We start from the raw sequence: 23,300 nt of genomic DNA, 5'->3' as shown, positions 1-23,300 counted from the left end.
CAAAAGCAATATTACTTGATTAATGCTCGGTTGTATACGACGGTGTCGCCACGCAGTCATCCAACGTGTATAACATTATATTGAAGCTTCAGTGTTGTTTTGTTTTGGTCCTGGCAGCCGCCACTCAGAAGGCCATCATCACCAGAGGTCTGGAGTCCTTCTCCACGGTGTCCTGCGTCCGATTCAGACCAAACCGCAGACTGGACAAGGACTGGCTCAACATCGACTCTGGGAGCGGGTAATGTTACGGGGGCGGGGCTCCACCGGGGCACGTTGCGTCTTCTGTCGCGTGCGTCAAAAAACAAACTGGGGCCATTTTAATGCAGTCACACAACGCAACGCGGGCAGTGGAGCCACCCTTCATTGATTAAAAAGGGAACATTCCCTGATGGAGACGCGACGCTGATGCGCCCGGTGGAGCCCCGAATCAGACGAATCTGCCAGTGCAGAAAAGATTTGCCCTCTGCAGAATTATAGGCCTACTGCAGGTATCAGTTTGAATGGCTTGCATCTGAGTCATTATACAGTAGTTAGATTAAATAAACAGCATAGTGACTTTCAAAAGGATGAATTACCTATAGTGTATACCCTCTGTGGACAAATCCACAGAGGGTTTCCTGGGTGCGGCCATTACTGAGGTGTACCATTAAGCACAGCAGCACTGATTAGCCACACCTGGCCTACGGAGCACCTGCTCCATGGATTACACCTCAGTAATGGCCGCGCCCAGGGCACCCCTCTGTGGATTTGGCTAAACGTATACTACTGTATACCTATATAGCCTGGCCCTGAGCTAACGCTAGACCTTTCTGGCCTAGATGGTAGGGTCGTGGCTCAGATTTGCGCACACCCTGATCGGTTCACCGATCTGTCCATCAGCCCCGGTCTCTGTCCCCCCCCCCCCCCCAGCTCTTGTTATTGTGTCAACCAGAAGCAGAAACCACTGGTTGCTGGAGTATAACATTCTAACGCTTTCATCACGGAGTGGAGTGATTTCCACAGAGTCGGCACACATTGGTTTTTTTCTTAGACGGTGTGGTGGGTTCTTCAGCCATTCTCCTCATTTTCCTCGCATAGCCTCGTTTGAAGTTCCACTGGTATAATGATTTCCTCACGGTGTTATTTTGAGGCGTGCACACCGCTCAGAGCCCTGACGGCACATCATTTGGAGCGACGCGTACGCAGAAGGGTTGACTCCCACCTTTAGGCCAGTGCAGCCCATGCATAAATCCAGGCTTTCATTTTTCGCGACGAAATGAAAGCCTGGGTATCGAGGCTACTGTATACCTAACTACTAGTAGTTAGTAGTAGTAGTTACTACTGTATACTACTGTATACCTAATTACTTTAAACTTCAAGTCTTGCAAAGAAACTTTAAAGTCTTGCAAAGACTCCAAAGAGTTTTTCCTACACGTTAAAACATGAATGTAAGTAAATGGTGTTTAAAATGCAGACAGCATACACAGCATGTTTTTAAGACGGGGCAATATGTGCTGCATTAAAGTGCTATTTCTGTAAGTGTTGACATCAAAACTCTGCCTGCACAGTGTGTGTGTGTGTGTGTGTGTGTGTGTGTGTGTGTGTGTGTGTGTGTGTGTGTGTGTGTGTGTGTGTGTGTGTGTGTGTGCGTGCGCGTGTGTGTCCACACAGGCGGTTGCTTTGCTGTTGAATCACTGGGTCTAAGTTTGGTTGAGAAAACAGATTTTTATTCAAAGGACTACGACTAACACTAAATAAAAATATATATTCACACCAAGCTAGGTTATAATAGTTTTGGATATTTACTTTTAGTTTAGTTTTCATTTTGAATATATATACGTTTTAGTTTAGTTTTTATTAGCTTTAGTGTTCGTTTGAATTTTTATACTTTGGTTTATTCGTCAGGTGCAGCATTTCTAAATGGATTCAGTTTCAGATGAACCACCAACCGCATCCACAAAAAACAGCATTTTGTTTGTTTTGTAAACACAAAATACAGTTTCAGTTAGTTTTTTTGTTGTTATTGTTGTATTAATAATTTTTTTCAATTAATTTTTCTGAGTTTTTTACCATCCTCCTGTCCCGTACAGCTGCTACTCGTACATCGGGCGTCGTGGGGGCATGCAGCTGGTGTCTCTGTCCAAGAAGGGCTGTCTGCACCATGGTACCATCCAACACGAGCTGCTCCACGCTCTGGGCTTCAACCACGAGCAGACCAGGGCTGACCGGGACACACACATCCAAGTGCTGGTGCAGAACGTTGTGGCTGGTCAGTGAGTGCTGCTGATATACGGACATCTATACAATGTACTCAAATACTGTAAACCTAACGAGTTGAACCCTATGACGTCACTGTTCTGCATGTGGCCGAACGTTCTGTAAAAAATGTCGACCAATTTGGCTATTTTCACCGAAGATGTTTAGTATAGCCTAGGCCAGTGGTTCTCAAATGTTTTTAACTTCAAGGACCACCATAACTCTGAGAGTGGTTCCATTTCTCTCAGAACAGCATCATCAACAATAACAGAATAGGCCTACCCGTGCACACTGCCAAAATTAGCCGATCTACAAGCTGTGAGTGTGAGCTTATATCTATCTATAAATGCATCATGTCTATGTACGTCTGTCTGTACGTATACGTGCTTACGGCTGTAATCCACGTAACTCGAGAACCGTTCGCCCAACCCCACGGTTGTCCTCAACCGCCACAAAAGGCCTCTGCCAAGGCTCTGGACCGGGCCCCTGCCCATGGTCCATATATGGAGCTGGCCTGTTCTGACATCACAACACTCCATATTTGAGCATGCCTGACACAGAACTCCATATAGGGATAAAGGGGCACAGGTAGACAGATCCAGAAATCTCCATGGGCAAAAAAGGGACACAGACAGATGGGTGGAACGGGTACTCCGACACGTGTACAACGGGTATTGCATAGCCGGGCCAGTGCCGTCGCTACGTATACGCGCAATACACACTGTGAGTAGGGCAACACGCCGAGGGGGGCAACAAAATGTGCCAAAAAGTCTTAACCAGCCACGCATGTGTCTGACTGTTGCATGTCGGACTCATAGTATGTAGGACCAACGTAGTGCTTCTTAAAATGTTTCATGTTTTATTGTTGATATCCTAGATATTTAAAATACGTCCTCACCCCCTATAGGCATGGAGCATAACTTCAGAAAGGCTGTCACAAAGAACCAGGTGACGCCGTATGACTACAACTCTGTTATGCAGTACCACAGGTTAGTAGGACTACATCTCCCAGCATGCATCACCCCAGGTTAGTATGACTACAACTATGACATGCAGTAGCACAGGTTAGTAGGACTACATCTCCCAGAATGCAGTACCATAGGTTAGTAGGACTACATCTCACGGCATGCAGTGTCACAGGTTATTAGGACTACATCTCCCAGCATGCAGTAGCACAGGTTAGAAGTGTAGCCTACCAAGCCTCCAGAAAGGCTGGCCAATGTTGAAGCCTCGAGATATATTGGTCAGAGCTGGAACTGCAGGCGGGTCCCTGCATTTAGCGCGAGGAAACCCCGTGCAGCTGGGGTTTAACAATGAGCACTTCCGCATTTCGTAAAAATGTGGAAGTAGACCGTTCTTCCGGGTGCTTCAAACGCCACTGCCATCAAAATGAATAGCAGGTGGCAGTGCAGTCCGCCCTCTATCCTTTATAACTCTATGAGGTCTACATCTCCCAGCATGCAGTACCAAAGAAAGGGTTAGTAGGACTACAAGTTTGTCTCCTCCCCACTCAGACTGACACACCCAGACTGGCATACCTGCAGCAGATTCCCCTAATTGTCCTCTGCTGCAGCCCTCTCTATAAAAGCCAGCCAGCTCAGTGTCATGGCAGACACAGACCCAGCAACATCTCAGTCCCACACCATGTCAATACTTATTTTGAGTTTACTTTAATTTACTTTAGTTTGGCTTGGGGATGACCGGCAGTCTTTGTTTTCGCTATTAGTAATAGTTGGTTGTAAGTTAGGGGAGGGGGGAAACAGCTTCGATGTCCACAGGGGGTGGCCTGGGCCCCCCTCATTTCTCCTGGTTTTGCCGGCATCTCCAGGTCTTTCCCTATTCTCCTAAGTTGGTAAAGTACCACTGAAACGTATGTATTGTTTGATATTTTGGTTGCTCACATGTTTCCAGTAATTTGATCCCTGTGGGGAAGTTTGGTTAATAAAAACCGTTAAACTTGTGATTTTGTGATGTCCTTCCTTTATGTTGGGTTCTCCAATTCGAGCCACTTGTGTTACTTATACACTTTGCTTGGAGACCGCAACACAGAACCACAGTTCCCATATTTTCAACCACATTTAGCTGTATGGATTTTGTCTTTACCTTTGTTAGACCCCTACTGCCCTCTAGAGGAAAGACAGGGAAGTAGTAACCAACCCAAATATCACTAAAATATAGGCTACATGCTCTAAACTGCATGCGGCCCAGCCATCTGACCCACTGGCTTAGGGTCCATTGGGCCCTACAGTCCAGTTTAGAGGTGGCCCAGTCTAACTTAGAAAAGAGCGAAGCGAAAAAACAAGAAAAACAACAAGAGATAGCCTACATTGGCAGCCCTTCACCCCCTGCATGTACATTTCTGTTAGTAGCGAACCATGGACAGCAAGTTGCCTTTGTTTTAAATGGTCCCCCATTAGCAATTCGGCAAAACTGCTCAAACCTATTGCCGAAGTTGCGCTGATCAAGGCCTGACAAAATAAGTTTTTGTCGACAAAATCAACTGCGGATTTAGTCGACTAAAACTAGACTAAAACTACAACTTTTCAGATGACTAAAATATGGCTATAACTAAATGGAGTTTTATTCAATAGACTATGACTAAAACTGAATGAAAACGTGCTGTCCAAATGAACAGGTATGCCTTCTCTAAGAACGGCCAGCCTACCATGATCCCCACCCCCGACCCCACCGTGGCCCTGGGCAACGCCAAAGAGATGAGTCACAATGACATCGCCAGGCTCAATATCCTCTACAAGTGTGGTGAGTACAGCACGCACACACATGCACATGCACACATACTGTAGATGTGTCAGACTTTCTTTACATTTTCTAATGTTTCTGTGTCTTTACAGGGAGTCCATCCATGTGAGCAGCTTCACTGAACATCGTCATGGAATCATGATATTTCTACAGCATACAAATGATGATAATAATAATAATAATATTAAAATCATGTTTCTACAGTATCATTCTGGCCAATGAATAAGCTCTGTTACTTTCAGATCTCATCAAAATGTGTCTGCTATTTGCTTTAAGTCACTGTATTACAGAGACTGAAAAACATGCGCAACGGATAGGCATGCAGGAAACGCAAAAAGATCTTATACAAGGCATCCACACACACACACACACACACACACACACACACACACACACACACAGGGATACGCTTCAGATGTAACTATAACAAGCTTGGTAATGGTGGTGGGTGGTACCAGGGGTGGGCTTTTGTTTTCTGGTCTGCAAGCATACCGTACATTGATTCATTAACCACTTTCAACCCGGCATTACCCTACTGTATTTTGGGGCATGTATGCATGACAAAATCTATATTAAATTGTACAGTGTAGGCATTTATACAGAGTGTCTTACAATAAGCAAGGTAAACACAATAGCACATACACAGAATGCAGAGAGACAAGACAGTCTCAGCCTCAATAAACTATAGGATCACAGATCCAATAACCTAGAATCTAAATAATATACTATCAAAATAATATGTAGGCTACATTGGACAGACAGGTAAACAATGAACATCTGTCTAAATTAAATGCTAATCTAAATTACATTTTGATCGTTGCATAAATCAGTCATCAAAGTGCTTCAGGATAAAGAGTCTGAAGAAAGAAATCAATTGAATTCTTAGGCCTATTATTTTATATATGTTTAAATGGGTCTTAAAGGGTTTTCATATACAGTATACTGTACTGTACCTCCCTGTGGGTCTGACACACAAGTCACACATGCTTTTAGTCCTTGTCAAGGTGCCAGATTAAACCTGAATGGTTTCAAGTGTGGACAAAAGTGTGGACAAAAAGTGTGGACAAAAATAAATACATACTGTAGGGACACGTCCAGTTGAAAGTGGGAAGTATATGGATCTTCTTTTATATAAATATTGAACCAATTAAATGTACTAACAAGAGCTTGTGACTATCGGTAAATAATAACTACATTGGATCCATTGGAACAAAGTTTTTAAGTGAAATTTGATTGATTTCTTGTATAAAACATGTTCTATAAATCAAAAAGGTTTTGGATTTGATTTCCCCCAATGTGTAGAATAGAATATGCATTTGATTTAAATAAAGAAGGGGTAAAAATAAAAGTAACGAATGTAATAATTAATGTGTGTGTGTGTGTGTGTGTGTGTGTGCGTGCGTGCGTGCGTGCACTCAGCACTCACTAAACAACCTGCCACCCTCCCGCGACAGGGGTGAAAAAAGTACTCTCAATTTGTTTACTTAAGTAAAAGTCCGGAATTCAAAATGTACTTGAGTAAAAGTACAAAGGTTTTGGCATAAAAATGTAGGCTAGTTAAAGTACCAAAAGTAAATGTACTCATATGCCGAATTTCCCTTGTCAAGTTTTCAAATGTATAAAAATCTTTTGAAAATAGCAGATCTAAAAGCTCACAGTGTGACATGCTGCGGCACATTGTGATCTTGTAGATCGGCTATTTTCAAATGGCTGCACAGCTTGTCGACTCGGCTGTTGCAAAAAAAAAAATAACACTTTCACTACTCACCAATACAAATACGGTTGTGTGGAGTTAAAAGCCCCACACGTCTAAAATACACCTTTTGGGCAGAAATGAAAAGGAGACGTCTGCTAGATGGATGCTAAGGACCAGAGCTAGGCGATGCCAACCTCCAGGTGCTACCCAGGACTGTGAGAAAGAAACTCGGGCCAACACTGGGTTGTAGCACATGGCCCTAGCAGCCTAGCTAGCCTATAGGTGTAGCACTGACCCTAGCCTTGTGACACTGCCACATAAATGTGTGAATGAATGAATTTCCTGTCAGGTATGAATATTGAAAGAAAATTAAACATAATATACTGGGCTTTTGCACACCTAAAGGTGACAGGTGCGTAGGAGAAGGACAAGTGCCCGACGTACTGAAAAAGAAGGGACTCCCACGCACCGTCTTCAAATGAGACGTACTTTGGGAACAGCAACGTTTTGGGCTTTCGGCCTATATACGACCTTCATAAGTGGTCCCCAGCTTAAATGATGGGGAGTGGACCCTTAAATTATTGTACGACATCTGCATTACTTAATTTACAAGGAAATACACAATTAGAGAATGTCTAGTCGTCGACTGTCTGCTTGCTGTCACCTGGAAGAACAAACAAGCCTGGGTGGGTTATGTGTACAGGAACCATAACACCTGCTCTGGTTCACTGCCAAGTTCATCATATGTGTCACACATGAACATGTTGTACCACATACATGCACAAAAGCACATGGCGCACACACACGCATGCCCACATGCACACACGCACGCCCGCCCGCACTCAAACACGCATGCACGCACAAACATGCTTGTCTGCACACATGTGATGTTTCACACACATGTCATCTATGTCTCACCTATGATGCCCTATACAAAGCCAGTGCAGTACCTACATTTTTGTTCGAAAATGTGTTATAACTAAAAATGAACTCCTTAGTGTCTGTTTTATATTGTGACAAAGTTTCTTTATTTTATTTATTTATTTATTTTTTATTTTTTTGAAAACTTTTTTTGAAAACCAAGGCAGAGTACAGTAACTAGGCCTACATTGTGGAGGTCAAGGGTCAAGGGTCAGCCATTTAGATTTGGAGGCAATTACGTCATGAATACATGCACTAATAAAGTAATATATAACCCAATTGGCTGGCCAGTTGAAACACTTTAAACAGAGTATCTCACTTTCACCTTGAGCGTAGTTACTGCACTCTGGCTTCTTTCACTACAGGTCTTTACGAAGTACAGGTCAGCGTTGCCAGGACAAACAAGCGACTATAGGTCTATGAAAATAAGGCCAAAACAAGCTACTGCACTTGCCAATATTTCCAAGCAGCAACCTTACAGAAACATAAGGTGCCTTATGACAAGCGGACATGGCAACACTGGGTACAGGTGGAGTATTTAAAGGTTGGTGTGGACGTGAAGCAGACACCTGTTCCTTGTGGAAGCATCGAGGTAAGAACTCTGCTCTTTCACTTAATTTAAAACAAATTGAGATGGTAAGAACTCTGCTCTTTCACTTAAATTAAAACAAATTGAGATGGTAAGAACTCTGCTCTTTCACCCCCTTGTATTTAATTTGATTTAAACAAATATGTATTAAGATACATATTAGATGTCCTCTTCAATGTGTAAGAAACAAAAATGGTCCCAAACAGCGTCGGAACATTTGTGTGGGTCCCTTTATTCTTTGTCTACTATTCTTTTGTTTTTTAATCAGAATATTCAAACACTTTCTAAAAACAAAGAAAATCTAAGAAATTCCATGAATTACAAAACAGTCGTAGTCGTAGTGAAAATAGCTGATGTACAAGCTCACAACACGAAAGCTTGTAGGATGTGAGGTTGTAGATCTGCTATTTTCACTAGTTTTCACCTTTGGGTCACGGACTAAAATGTTGGGAACCTGGTGTAAGTATAATTTTGAAGACTTGACTATCGTACTTCTCTTCCAATACAATTATTTGAAAATGTTAGTTACTAGTTACTTATTATGACAAAACATATAACCACTTCAGCCCTATGTATAGGGCTGAAGTGGTTATGTATGTTTTAATGTATGTTTTTCTGCCTTTTGAAAATAGCAGATCTAGAAGCTCACAGTGAGCTTGATCTGCTATTTTCCCTACGATATTTATAATCCATTTTTATAATCAATCAATAAATAAAAATCTGTAAAATATAATACAATATGTAAGGGGCCAAATACTGTATATTGTCATTGTCTGGTGGATTGTCTGAACACGTATGTCCAAAACAGGTATACGTTTTAGGAAAAAATACATACATACAAAAAACATACATACAAAAAGTTGAAATGTGGAGATATGAGGATTTGGCCTGACAACTGTGTGCGTGCGTGCGTGCATGCGTGTGTGTGTTCGTGCGTGTGCGTGTGCGTGTGTAGGTCTGTTCCAGTCATGCTTGTGTTGAGGTTCTCCTGGGCCGTGTTGGCCCTCCTTCTGGTGTCTTCTGCCAGGGCTGAAGAGGTTAATACAGTACATGCACACAGCACAGCACAGCACAGCACAGCACAGCACAGCACAGCACAGCACAGCACACACACACACACACACACACACACACACACGCACACAAATCTTACAAATGTCAAAACTGTTAAATTACATTACTTTTTTGACATTTCCTTCATGTATTTCTCTTCTTTTCCACCGGTCACTGTGGCTGTCTACAGGAAGGTAAGACACAAATATGATTTACAGTTTTACTCTGTACAATGTAGTCATTTATCAGACGCTCTTCATATACAGTAGAGTGACTTATAAGCAAGCTTACCACATGCAGAAAGACGTGCCTCAGTTAACTAGAGTCACAGGTAAACAATGAACCTAGCATCTGTCTAAACTCTAAAGTCTAAACTATATACTATTATTCAAGATCCCCTCACTCTCTGGCTGAGAGTGGGTGGAGTTACATTATGTGGTTTGACTGTGGTAGGTGGGGTCTGTGGTTATAGCCTAATTTGGCACACCTGAGGTACATAAGCTCAGGTAGACTTGAGAGCATTTTCTTTAGGGTTAGGGTTGGTGAAGAGGTAGAACTCCAGGTCTGTCTTTGATGCATTAATAACATTTTTTCATGGAATCTGCATAAACCATTTGACCAAACCCTGAGAACCTGGTCCTAATGCTTTAGCCGAGTTGTAGAAGTTACAATGTATAGCCAGTGAACATGATTTCACCAACCAAATCCAAAACTTGTATTATCTGCACATTGAAACTATATGATACTAGGTAAACAATGAACCTAGCATGTGTTTAAATAACATATTCTGACCTTATGAACTTAATGTGGCACCAGTAGTAGTAATGAGATGAATGTATGAATTAACATCTTCATCAATAAGCTTCACACAAATAGCTAAACAAGTTAACATGAATAATAAACAAATACAGTAGCCTACACTGTATTTGCTCATTTTTATGTACAAATGAATACAATTAATAATATTGTGTAACTGCTGTGTTTGTTCAGATGTTGCTGAGTTTGTAGAGGACACGACAAGAGAGCTGTCTGTAGGAGAGCTACTGACGAGAGCTAACAGAGACCGCAGTATGTAGCCTACACACTAACACGCGGTAACACCAGTTGTAGAGCCTCAAACTAGGCTTTACAGCAGGGCAACAGGGTTGTACATGTTTGACGCGTGCAGTAGTGTGATTAATTCAATGTCCAGATGTTTGTCTTTCTTTCGATATGTCAATCCATTTATTGTATACTCAGAAGTAGTAACATTTGTCAATAAACTGAAACTGTTAAACAAACAAACGCACTGAAACTATAATGACCACGCACGGTCGAAAACTGTCTTGTCTTCCCCTGTCGCACCTGAGTGCCATCAGAGGGACAGGTACTTGAGCGTTTCCAAGACAACAATCATCATGACGTCATCGTACAGAGAGACATCGTTAACTTCATCATTAATTAGTGCAAATAAACAAAACAAATAAACAAAAGCATTTTGGCTCCAACACACCGGCCCCTAATTGGGAAAGGCAGGATGCCGTGAGCAATTCAAATAAATAACAAAGGGAGCCAATAATTCATACAACACTCAAACCCTCTGCTTCGTGGATCAAGCAAAGCTTGGTTACTGGTCTGTCCAGTGTGCTGGTTTTTGGGTTTGACCCGTGCAGAACGCACTAATCTGGCCACTCGTCCTCTGGTTTCCATAGAATCCACCTTCCGTTGGTCAGCAGATCATCCACCTTTACTCCTCTGTGGCGTCTGCAGAACACACAGTCAGACAGAATCTTTCTTGTACCTGCGTTGGCACTAGTGATCCAATATGTTCTCTGCAATCTGGAGAGAACATGCTTCCTTCCGCCATGGCCCACTTGTTCATGGATGTGCTTCAGTATGAGAGTGGATATATGGAGGTCTTTTGTGAGGATAACAGGATGTTTGGATTCCTCAGGCATTGCTGCCCTACTCAGCCTTCCTCCAACTCTAAGCAAACCATCCTCCAGAATGGGGTCCAGTTTATCTATGGGACTGTCTTTCTTCACTTCACCCAATCCAGATGTCAACACAGCAAGTTCATCTGGGAACCTTTGCTGCCGAGTGAACCTGTCAGCTGTGGAATGATCATCTGGCGTTAAATGCTGGCTTCCCAATGCAGCTCTAATGCGCTTCATTTCTTGTTGAACCTTTTCCGCATTTTCCTGTTGAGCCTTTTCCGCATTTTCCTGGTGAGCCCTTTCCGCATTTTCCTGTTTCAGCTGGTTTCTTTTTTGACTCATGTTCAATAGAGTGCTCATATCATCCCTTGACATTTCCTCTTTGTCTTCTGATGATTTCTCATTGCAATCATGGTTGTACTGATTGTGCAGCAACTCCTCCAAATGCGTTATGGAGGTCCTGTTGACAGTAACATTCTGATTCTGCTCACTGTAGCCACAAAGGGGACCATTAATGACCCACCCCAATAGGGTCCTAATGGCATATGGCCCATTGCCACGACTGTTCACAACTTCCCACGGTTCAAGCAGTTTAGAGGCATTGGTACCTATCAATAACTCAACGTCAGCTTGAATGCGTGGAAGAAAAACCCCATTCAAATATGACCACTTAGTCAGCTCCTCTTCTTTAATCATGTTACTGGTGGTTACAGGCATTTTCTTCTGAGTGTAGACCTTGGGCAGGTCAAAAAACTGTTCTCCAGTGAGGCTTGAGATTTCCAGGCCCGTCAGCATATAGCTGGAGACAATTACCTTTGGGCCCATGGTTAGTAGGCCGATTTTGGCTTTCCTTCCATTCAGATTCAACTTTTTCATTAGGGCCTCTGAACAAAAGGTGTCGGTACTGCCGGGGTCAAGGAATGCATAAGTTTCAATTATTTTGTGTCCCTTGCTGGACTTCACTTGCACGGGTAAGATTGACAGAACACCACTGCTGTCACCGGCCCCTGTTTGTCCACAAGTTTGCAAAGAGACCTGTAGATTGCTCACTGATGTGTTGCTTGCTCTCTCTGTTTGATCAAATTCAATATGAAGAAGACTGGGATGTTTTTTGTTGCACACCTTGCAAGTCAAACGGTCAACACAAAATTTGCTTAAATGTCCAACATGAAGGCAGCCAAAACAGATTCCTTTTTGCTTGATGAAGGCAACCTTGTCCCTATGTGCCTTTTTCTCCATCTGTGGACATTGATCAAGAGTGTGGGTTTTAGAACAGCATACACAAGTGGTGGTGTTGTGAGCAGATGCATTACTTGAACTGTGTGTAGATCCCTCTTGGTCTTCTACTTCAGAGGTTTCAATAGTAGTGGCAAAACTGTCTCCCTTGAACTTGTGTTGGCCCTGTGACTTCATTCTGTTCATCGGCTTTCCTGGGTTGCCTGTACCCTGTGTGGGATTCTGAATGTCCCCAAAGACTGGATCAGACACAATCTTCACCTGGCGCTCAATGAAAGCTACAATGTCTGTGAATTGTGGTCGGCGGTGATGCCTTTCCATTATACCACATGCAGAGACTCTCCAAATATCTCGTAGCTTATATGGGAGCTTCGAAATCACAGTTTTCATGTTGGCTGGCATGTCAAGTTCCCTCATATACTGTACAGTCTCCATGGCATTGCAACACTGGCGAAGGAAGAGTGAATATGCGCGAAGGGATGTCAGATCTTCAGATTTCAACAGCGGCCAGTTGAGCACCTTCTCCATGTAGGCTGCTGTGATCTTGTACTCATCTCCAAAGTGTTGCTCGAGGAGGTATTTTGCCATGTCATAACCTCTGTCTGGCTCCATGTGTTGACAGCTGCGTACAAGTTCATTGGGCTGACCCTTGGTGTACCTTTCCAAGTAGTACAGACAGTCACCTTTGTTGCTTGCATTTCTCTCCACACAGTGTGCGAAGGCCCTGACAAAGGGTCTGTATCGCAGAGGATCCCCATCAAAATATGGAATCTCTCTGGGTGGCAGTAAATGAGAGGTTTGCTGTGCCATTAGCATTGCCGTAATGTCATTTTGTTGTTGTAGCAAGTTGCATACAATTGAGGTTTCATTTGGTTGCTGTGGGGGGTTTGAAATGAGTGGTTGCTGCTGTTGTATGAGTGGTTGTTGTACACATGGTTGTGGGGGTTGGATGTATTGTGTCACTGGTTCATAGTCTCTGGCTAGGGGATTGAATGTGACTGAAGGTACTTTTGCCCTTGTGGCTTTCCTGAAGTATGAGTCCATTCCATCAGATGGTGCGTGTGATGGGGTTTGGTGACTGGGGGATTGTAGCACTGCTATTTTGGCATTAGCAGCTGCCAGTTGTGCATCCAGTTCCATACTTTCCTTCTTCTTTCTTAGTATTTCTTTTTTTTGTAACATTTCTCTTTGTAGCATTTCTTGCTTTTGTTGTAGCATTTCCTCCTCTTCCTCAATTGCATGCCTTTCTTTTAATGCGGCAGCACTCACGGCAAGGGCTGCTCTCTCTGCCTGTGCCTGCCTGCAAGCTGATGAGTTGCTGGACCTGCTGGACCTGCTTGTTCCAGACCTGTGGCTTTTATCAGTGGACTTTGAGCTTTCAACATTTGAAATGCTGTCATTGGGATTGATTTCAACAACATCATCACTTTGCCCAGTTTGTTTATTTGTCCAGTCATTCACCTCATCAATAAAGGCATGAACATTGATCATTTTTGCCTTGAACCAAATGTCATGTTTCTCTTTTTCCTCAGGCTCAATTAGTGGCAACAGAACACTCTGTGTCTCTCTTGCGTACTGGGCTATGTGGAGATATTTCATGAATGTTGATTGCACTTCCTGTTTGCTTCCTCCTCTTTGCATTAATTCTCCAATAACTCTCTGCAGGTTGGATGCCTTGTTTAGTGTAGATTTTCTCTCCCTTTGTAGCCAGTCAATTTTCTCAACTAAGGCCTTTGGTGTTAATTTCACCTTGCGTTTTGTGATGGTTAGGCCCACCTGTGATTCCCTTTCACTGTGAACACTTTGGCCTGTGGTGGTCACATTGGAATGCGTTTCAATTTCACTGTGAACATTTGGACCTGTGCCGGTCACATTGGACTGTGTTTCAATTTCACTGTGAACATGTTGACCTGTGGTGGTCACATTGGACTGCTTTTCAGCCTCTGTGGACTGTTTTTCACCCTTTGATGGTTCAATCATTGCAACACCAGTTGAGCTTGTAATGTGCGATACAGCCACGGGGGGCTCTCCAACCACATTTGACTCAGTTGGACCCAGAACACCATTATCTGGTTCCATTATTGCAACTAACCCAAAAGTGTAAAATGTAAAACCAGTACCTTGTTATTTCACAGTAAAAACACAGTTATTCATCACAGTTAAAACCATCACATTAAAACCTTAAGACCTTATAAAACGTATAGGAGTTGAAAACCATAAAACCACCAATGCATTGGATTTACCAGAGCGCTTGTATTTGACCCTTTTTTCTTCTTTCTTTCTCAAAGTACTTCTTTGTGTGCACACGTTTGTTTTATATGGCCATATTCATATACCAGCTGGTAGCGCGCTACGTTACCTTTCTGTGCAGTGTGCACAGAGGACCGGCCCAATTCAAACTGGGAAAAGCTCCCAAGTGCACAATCAAGCACGGGGAAGTTGAACTGCTCCAAGCACTGCGAGGAGGGCGGGCAGCGCGGCTGTCCGCTCACCGGGACGTTCTGGCTGGCAGTGGCTGCGCTGCGGTCCAAGCGTCGTGCGCCTGCGAGGCGGGCGTGGTCGGTGCCGTCGGGCTGGCTGGCTGCGCTGCGGTGCTGGTCCGAACGGCGGGAGCCTGCGAGGCGGGCGTGGTGCCGCCGGGCTGGCTGGCTGCTGATCCGACGCCGTGTCCTTCCGAATTGGTCCTGGTCCGTCCCAGTTTCGCACAAACACAGCGAAACGAGTGCCTTAAGCAACGATCACGGTCCCGCTTCCAACGATCAGCCGTGGCGTTGCCCACGAAGATCCTCTTCTTCCCAACTAAACTCAATTTTCATTAAACTAATAGTCCTTGTTTCTAACGAAGACTAGAGTTTTCGACAATGTAGAGCCTCAAACTAGGCTTTACAGCAGGGCAACAGGGTTGTACATGTTTGACGCGTGCAGTAGTGTGATTAATTCAATGTCCAGATGTTTGTCTTTCTTTCGATATGTCAATCCATTTATTGTATACTCAGAAGTAGTAACATTTGTCAATAAACTGAAACTGTTAAACAAACAAACGCACTGAAACTATAATGACCACGCACGGTCGAAAACTGTCTTGTCTTCCCCTGTCGCACCTGAGTGCCATCAGAGGGACAGGTACTTGAGCGTTTCCAAGACAACAATCATCATGACGTCATCGTACAGAGAGACATCGTTAACTTCATCATTAATTAGTGCAAATAAACAAAACAAATAAACAAAAGCATTTTGGCTCCAACACCAGTTATAGGGTAACACCTATGGGTAACACACACTACAATGAAATACACAACAACACAGTCTGTAGGAGCAGTGTTGAATTTGACAGAAAATAGTCTTTTGAATAAAATTCCAGATGAAAATATGAAATACGCGTTGTGAGATTGTAGATTTGCTATTGTCAGCATGCATCCAAGCATAGAATCTCTGACCTTTTTTTTAAGGCCCCAATGTTATATTATTTGGCCACTGACCCCCATCTAAAGATATTTTGTTCCAGGGACCCCCCCCCCCCAGAAGCAAAGATTTGAGTTAAAATGGTTCTCTTACTGTAAGTATACATTTCAAAACAATCACAATTTTTCAAAAATAGCTGATCCACAAGCTCTGTACAAGCTCATGTGACACGCCATGAGCTTATCGATCTGCTATTTTTTTTAATAGCCAAATTATACCTAAACTAATGCTTTCTTACTCGGGATCCGGTGTTGGTGTATATGCACCTACAGTACAGTACAGTAGCTCGCCTCAGAATCCAATTCATTAGCGGTATTATCTCACATTTGTAGGCCTACTGCCCAATAACATACATTTTCCCACTCACACAGTCCGCAACTTCGACGAGCCCGCCATTGTTGATGGAGACATCGCCGTCAAATCTGAGGCGGAGAAGAACGCCGATCCCTGCACGAATTATGGATGTCTGTGGGAGAAATGGAGCGACGGAAAAGTCTACGTCCCTTACTACATCGGACCAAACCAATACAGTATGTACAGTATACTACATCTATTACTACATTCCATAACCATTATGTATAGCCTACTATCTAAACCAGCTACGGATAACTCAATCAATCAATCAATGCTTTACCCTTTACAGTTTACACTTTATGTTTGTATGTTGGTTAAAAAAACACACTCATGTGAAGTGAGGGGCGCCTTGGGGGGTGGGGGGTGCACACAGGCCATTGACTCTGCTGCCAAATGATGTCACAGGGGAGCATGCTTTAACAGGGAGGGGAATGTAGTAAAAAGTGCTTCTGACAAAACAACAGACAAAACCAGCTATTGGACCCTCAAACTCTCTGCTAAAGCATGCAGCTAACCTACCCCCTCTCATGCAAGTATATGACGATACTGTATATAAAGTCACAATACTAACTTTGATGAGACAGTATTGCTTTGTTTAAAATATATATAAGGTTTTCTTCATTTCCTGAAAAAAGAAAATACATATTTTTTTCATTTCACACTCCTGTCAAAAGGATGCAGGCACTTACAGTGAGTGCTTTGGAACGGAATTGTATTTATTTTCTGTCCTTTTTATTCTAGTGTAAATGTATAACCAGCGAAGCCAGCAGCAAAAAGGATTCAAGGGTTAACGTGGTTAAATGAAAGCAAATGTAATCTTTACACAATAATACTGATGCCTGGATATTAATGATAACATATATACCCTTTTAAACGAACCTTCAAGTGGGCGGCGGGCCGAGGCGAGGCGTGGACTAACAGAAAATGGACTCGGTTATCTTTATGTTCACTACTCCGCTCAAAAACATTCTAATCAATCAATCAATCAATCAATCAATAAATCAATCAATCAACCGTGTTATGTATAGGGATGGAGCTCGTAAATGTTTATTGATAATCAGCACCTTATCGATGCTGCTTTTATCAGGCCCTCAATTGAGTGTGTTCTAATATTTTGTGGAAAGACTTGAGGCGACAAATTCTGAACAGAACTTTTTTTATTGACCACCATCTAAAATTAAATGAAGGTGACAACAGTTTAAAATAGGTTTGCCTATCATTAAAACAACCATTCATTAATGTGTAAATGGCTTTATATTACAAATAGTTATAAGTACTATTACTATTACAATATCACTCGCACTACATTTCACTATAGGGTCTTCAAATACAGCACTTTTCTAACAGACAGGCAGATTTTATTTTACATTTTAAAGATAATATTTAAGAAACTGTTTACTGTGTGTACCATCCCTTTAAAAGCACAATTTTGTTTCCCCGGGCAGCGCTGGTTGGCAGGTATCCACTTTTAGGCCGACATGCAAATTAGATTTAATTCTTAATCGCGACCTTGTCTTGATTGTTTAAACATGACGTCATGGGCCGATATACTCGATAACAGGCTCGACAAGAGCCAGAGCTTATTGATGCTGGGTACTCAATAAATGAGTTATCAAGTTTGTACTGGGGTCGGGTTTCAAGCTCCATCCCTAGTTATGTGTGATAGCTTGTTTTTAATTCCTTCTACAGCTGTCTCTAAGCAGTGGTTTGATGAAGCTCAAGATGTGTGCAGTGTATGTTACATGTGGAAGCGCACTGGCAGTGTGAATCATGCATGGTGTTCTTTTGCTTATCAGCCGGCAGGGAGCAAGCTATCATCGAGCGTGGTCTGCAGTCCTTCTCCGAGGTGTCCTGCATCCGGTTCAGACCCTACGGACACGGAGACCAAGAATGGATCAGCATTGAGGCTGGCGGCGGGTAGGATGATGACACCTGTTGTTTCTGGGCTCAGCTGTGTGCTCCTTCGGTTTGGGGTTGGACACCAAGCTGTTGCTCTTCACATAAGCTATGTGACACTGTTTTTCAGTTTTCATTAAGTCTCCAAGTGTGACAGTAAGTAAATGGACTCAGGGTAAAGTGAGAATGTTGATTCATTGAGACACACATACGGGTAAGTGGGGTGTGTGTGTGTGTGTGTGTGTGTGTGTGTGTGTGTGTGTGTGTGTGTGGGAGGGGGGGGGGAACAACAACAAATGTATCAGCATTGAGTTTATAAGGTGCAAAGTAGTAGCACAATGGCAGGTCCACATACCAAGGTAGTCCACATGTGGCAAAAATATTACAGGTAACAATCCACATGGTAAATCCACAAAGGAGGGAGGTAATTCAACAGGAAAAAGTCTGTCAAAGAAAAGTGCAGGCCAGCCTGGTGACAGGCAGTGTTCAGGCCTGGTTCAACAGTTCCACAGTTTATCGACAGTTTTACGACATCTGCTCTTTTAATTGACTCACACTGTGAATTTTCATGGATTGTTTTGTTTTTTAATTCACTGCAGCAGCAGAGCAGTCTCTGACAAACGGCTACTCATGCCTTCATCAGCGTTTTTTCCCCCGGTTCCCTTCATACGTGTAGGACCTATCTGCGCGTACTAGCTATAGGGCGTGACATCACAGTAGCAAAATAATGTCACCTTGCTTTTCATCACTTGTGTGTTTGTGTGTGTGTTTCTTACTGAGTCCTATACGTGTAACATCATGTGTGTTTGTTTACAGTTGCTACTCCTGGATAGGTCGCCAGGGCGGCGGTCAGACAGTGTCTCTGGCTCGTAGCGGCTGTTTGTACCACAGCACCGTTCAACACGAGCTGCTCCACGCTCTGGGCTTCCACCACGAGCAGACACGCAGTGACAGAGACAACCACATCAGAGTGATGTGGCAGAACATCATCCCTGGTAGGAACACAACCCTACATGATACACTGTCTATAACACCACACTACAACACTACATAACATCATGACATGACCCGCAATCAGGCCTGGAATTTCGTCATTTTAGTGGAAAGGCCACTTGGCCTTTGGTGTAGGGCAGAAAGGCCAAATGCCAGGGCAGGAAGGCCATCAAATAAAACAGGATTTTAGTCCATTGAAAGAATGAATTGCATTTAAGGGTTTAGGATGCTTTTAAATTTAAGGGACTATTTGCAGTGAAATTAATAAATTATTTATTAAATACAATTTACAATCTGATCCATGCTTAGGTTAGTTTAAAGATGGGGACACAACATATCATACATGACATAAAACCATGAACAAATACACACCATCAATGGTACCATTAATGGCAAATTTCTGTAATGTCCACAGGCCTCCAATGAGACAAAGTGAGTGTGTGCGTGTGCGTGTGTGTGTGTGTGTGTGTGTGTGTGTGTGTGTGTGTGTGTGTGTGTAAAAAGCTGGACTTTTACGCAGGTTGTAACTTCTGATAACAACAACACACACATCTTGTTTCTTATTAGGTTATCTGTAATTCTATGCTGCATCTCACTTCCGCAGACATGAAGTCCAACTTCGACAAGGTCAACACTCTGAACCAGGGCACTCGCTACGACTACAACTCTGTCATGCAGTATGAGAGGTCTGTGTTTAAACCTGTAAAAAACTGTAATTTTTACCCTTAGACATTACTGTGTGTGTGTGTGTGTGTGTGTGTGTGTGTGTGTGTGTGTGTGTGTGTGTGTGTGCGTGCTACTGTACTGTATGTGAATCACTGCCCTCTCACAGTGACATTCATTGCCCACTGTGTGGTGCTGTTGCGCCATTGTTCTTCCAGGTATGCCTTCTCTTATAACAACAAGCCCACCATGGTGCCCATCCCCAACTCCAACGTTTCCTTCGGAGAGGCATCCCAGATGAGCAAGAATGACATTGACCGGCTCAACAGCCTCTACGGCTGCTGTGAGTATCACTGATCTATATAATTATGTTATATATATTTATACAGGCCAGTGTGCATTTTGTTGACTAAAACTACATTTTTTCACTAACAGCACGCCCTAGTCGAATTACTGAGCGAATTAAACGTAGAATAACTAAATAAAAACTAAGCTATGATGATTAAAACTGTGACTAAATATATTGACAAACAAAACAAATAAAAACAAGACTAAAATGTTAGGAAGGAAGGGATTGGGGTGAAGAGATCCAATAGAACTAAAAGACAAGTCATTTTATGCAAAATGTGCTGTCAAAATCAACATTGGTCCAAATGAGAAATTAAATCAGTCGTGACTCGTGACTCACTGAGAACTATGCTTTGTGTTGTTCCAGGAACAGGAAGTTCTGACCTTCATGCATCAAGCTTCCATTCATCAGAACACTCGTCCAAACATCACTGACTGGAGCTTTGCATGAACAATTAAAGCTGACAAACTTGAAAAGACGCTTCTGTCTGAATATTTAACACCCCTCAGGGCTGTGTTCTAGCTCTGCCCCTTCCTTTAGCCTACAGTACACACACACACACACACACACACACACACACACACACACACACACACACACACACACACACACACACACACACACACACACACACACACACATATATATATATTTACACACACTGCATTGTTATTCTGTTTTTATCTTTATAGTTTACCAGCTAGGTATGACTCAGAAGAGGGGTGGGGAGACTGACTGACAGATGTCACATGGTTTACACTTTACAGTACTCACTGTAAACCATGTGACCTATTGCCTATTGCTATAGGCTGGGCCCCAGCCTATAGCAGCTCACTGTGGGTGGTAAAAACGTTGACAGCAGTGTTGCCTTGTCTGCCTTTTATAAGCTATTGATTGATTGATTGATTGAAATATTTATTAACAGTTTGCAGAATTACAGTACGATTCAAAATTTCAAGCACAACTCAATACAAAGACTGTTAACTGTGAGTGGACGATACAATAAAGCTTTACACTTGTTTACAAGAGGGTCCACCTTGTTCAATTCATCAAAACATAAACGTACAAATACACTGACTATAAATCCACATAATCATTGCTTTTCTGTAAAGCCTCTTGAAAATATTGTTTGTTCTGGGGCTTTACTTGTAGGCCTATTGTTTGTAGTTGCTTGTGTGGACTTCGATCCTATAGTCCGGCAGCCAACAGGCTTCTTTTGTTTCAAGTGGGACATTTTTAATTATACTTATTATAGTCTATAGTCTTTTGTATTGGCCTAAAATATTGTCTATACATACATTCATGAATCCACTTGCTAACTGGCTGTCAGTATTTTTACCATTAACATCCTAGGCAAAAACGTCAAACTTTCCTTATGCTTTAAGTAGCATGTGACGTTGCAACACGCCGCGTTGTGGGCTTGTAGTTCTGAATTCTGATATTTTCAAATATCCTACGCTTTTGGGCTTGTTTTCATAGGTTCAGGTTACTTATTTCTCTCGCATAATCTGGCAACACTGGTTTACAGACGCCTGAGTGAGCGAACCAACCGAAAGCAGTAAGAATATCCTAGGCTCCGCTCCAGATACCATCATACTGAGGAGTTGAGCCCAAACTATCACTAAACTAAACTAAAGTAAACTAAACATGAGCATTGACTTCAACGTCGTTCTGCTCCAGATCTCCGACGAACTGGACCCCAGACAACTGGACAGCATGAAGTTCCTCTGTAAGGACGTCATCAAGAAGAACCCGCTGGAGAAGATCGACAAGGGACACAAGCTGTTCCAGAGTCTGTGCGAGAAGGGAAAGTTGGACCCAGAAAACACCGACTTCCTCAGGTATCTGCTGACCGAAGCCGGACGCGACGACCTGGCTCTGAAACTGGACCAGTATGAATGTACACCAGCCGACACAACACTGGATGAGACGGAGAGAGGTATGCACGGACGCATTGTCCTACAATACAAGTATACAACGCTTCTCAAAGTGGGTTCCAGGAACTCCGTGGTGGGAAAAGTACTCGACTCGCATGTTTTACTTGAAAGTTTGCTACTTTAAAGTAAAACATAATAATGCAATGTAGAAGTACTCCGTTATAAGTCCGGAATTGAATGTACTTGAGTTAAAGACCAATACAAATGTTTTGGCATCAAAATGTACTTGAAAAGTAGGCCTACTCATTATGCAGAATATCCCATTTAAAGTTTTCAAATGTATAAACATCTTTTGAAAATAGCAAATCTACAAGTCAAGCTCACAATGTGACATTATTTTTTAAATGTAGGAAAAGAAAATGGGGATTTTTAGATTTATTTTACTCAAGTCGTGACCAGTCGTGCCCCATAAATATTGGTCTTTTGGTTTTGGGAAACATAATTAATGAAATAAAACCTAATTATTCCTCCGTTTCCCTTTCTCTCCAGCCAGGCTGGACGAGGCCACGGTGGTCATCGCAGAGCGTCTGGGTAAGGTGTGGAAGAAGCTGGGCCGCCGGCTGGGCATCACCGAGGGGAAGCTGGATTCCATCTCCAAGAAGCATCCCTCGGACCTGGAGGAGACGGTCATGGAGCTCCTGAAGCAGTGGAGGAAGAAGCAGGGCGCCCAGGCCAGAGCGGAGGACCTGGTCAAAGCTCTGAGGGCCTGCGACCAGAACCTCACCGCGGACAAAGTAGAGGAGAAACTAGCCGAGCTCGGCGACGGTCAGTGACCACCAGTAGCTTGGAGATGTGGAAATATAAAAGACTGTGAATGATGAAGCCCGATTGTCGTATGGCCGATCTGTCACGATTATGACCTTTTCACTTGACGATTAATTGTCACAAAATAATTGCGATTAACGATTTTATTTTGGCGTTCATTTTGAACATACATGTCATTCATAATAAAAAAAGAAATCTGTTTCGCTTTTAAGCTTCATAAACAAAAGTCGCACAGGCGGATATGACAATTAATTTAAATATACAAAAACGTGAAATATACGTAAGTGACATGAGTGAAAGACATAATGGTACCTTCCAAAATGTTTCAAAAATAGTGGAAATTGCCTATCAACAAGCTCACAATGTGTCATGATGCGACATGTTGAGAGCTTGTAGCTCTGCTATTTCCACAATTATTTGAGGGATTTATTTTTGTATATATTTTTTTAATGCATGAACATTTTATACATGAAAA

General features: G+C 42.8%; 2 protein-coding genes across 2 annotated transcripts in view; both read left to right on the top strand.

Moving 5' to 3' along the window:
* LOC308319432 (uncharacterized protein) overlaps nucleotides 1-20,862 on the top strand; it is a gene marked incomplete at both ends in the record, with an annotated part of 34,557 nt that extends 13,695 nt beyond the window's left edge. The window contains 14 exons of the mRNA XM_080769510.1: nucleotides 57-238; nucleotides 2,070-2,248; nucleotides 3,143-3,224; nucleotides 4,871-4,995; nucleotides 5,088-5,100; nucleotides 9,157-9,238; nucleotides 9,445-9,448; nucleotides 10,245-10,322; nucleotides 16,240-16,398; nucleotides 18,019-18,139; nucleotides 18,935-19,113; nucleotides 19,716-19,797; nucleotides 19,993-20,117; nucleotides 20,816-20,862. Coding sequence (XP_080625636.1) covers nucleotides 57-238; nucleotides 2,070-2,248; nucleotides 3,143-3,224; nucleotides 4,871-4,995; nucleotides 5,088-5,100; nucleotides 9,157-9,238; nucleotides 9,445-9,448; nucleotides 10,245-10,322; nucleotides 16,240-16,398; nucleotides 18,019-18,139; nucleotides 18,935-19,113; nucleotides 19,716-19,797; nucleotides 19,993-20,117; nucleotides 20,816-20,862 — 1,458 coding nt within the window. The remainder of the gene's footprint in view (nucleotides 1-56; nucleotides 239-2,069; nucleotides 2,249-3,142; nucleotides 3,225-4,870; nucleotides 4,996-5,087; nucleotides 5,101-9,156; nucleotides 9,239-9,444; nucleotides 9,449-10,244; nucleotides 10,323-16,239; nucleotides 16,399-18,018; nucleotides 18,140-18,934; nucleotides 19,114-19,715; nucleotides 19,798-19,992; nucleotides 20,118-20,815) is intronic.
* Nucleotides 20,863-21,677: 815 nt separating this feature from the next.
* On the top strand, nucleotides 21,678-23,024 carry fadd (Fas (tnfrsf6)-associated via death domain). The gene is made up of 2 exons (XM_080764406.1): nucleotides 21,678-22,062; nucleotides 22,550-23,024. The coding sequence occupies exons 1-2, from the start codon at nucleotides 21,771-21,773 to the stop codon at nucleotides 22,831-22,833; spliced, it is 576 nt and encodes a 191-aa protein (XP_080620532.1). The 5' UTR covers nucleotides 21,678-21,770; the 3' UTR covers nucleotides 22,834-23,024.
* Nucleotides 23,025-23,300: the final 276 nt, after the last annotated feature.

Source organism: Protomyctophum bolini (assembly GCF_963924005.1).
Source record: "Protomyctophum bolini genome assembly, chromosome: 1".
NCBI classification, from domain to species: Eukaryota; Metazoa; Chordata; class Actinopteri; order Myctophiformes; family Myctophidae; genus Protomyctophum; species Protomyctophum bolini.
Note: the sequence above shows the minus strand (reverse complement) of the source record. Positions and strands in the feature narration are given on the sequence as shown.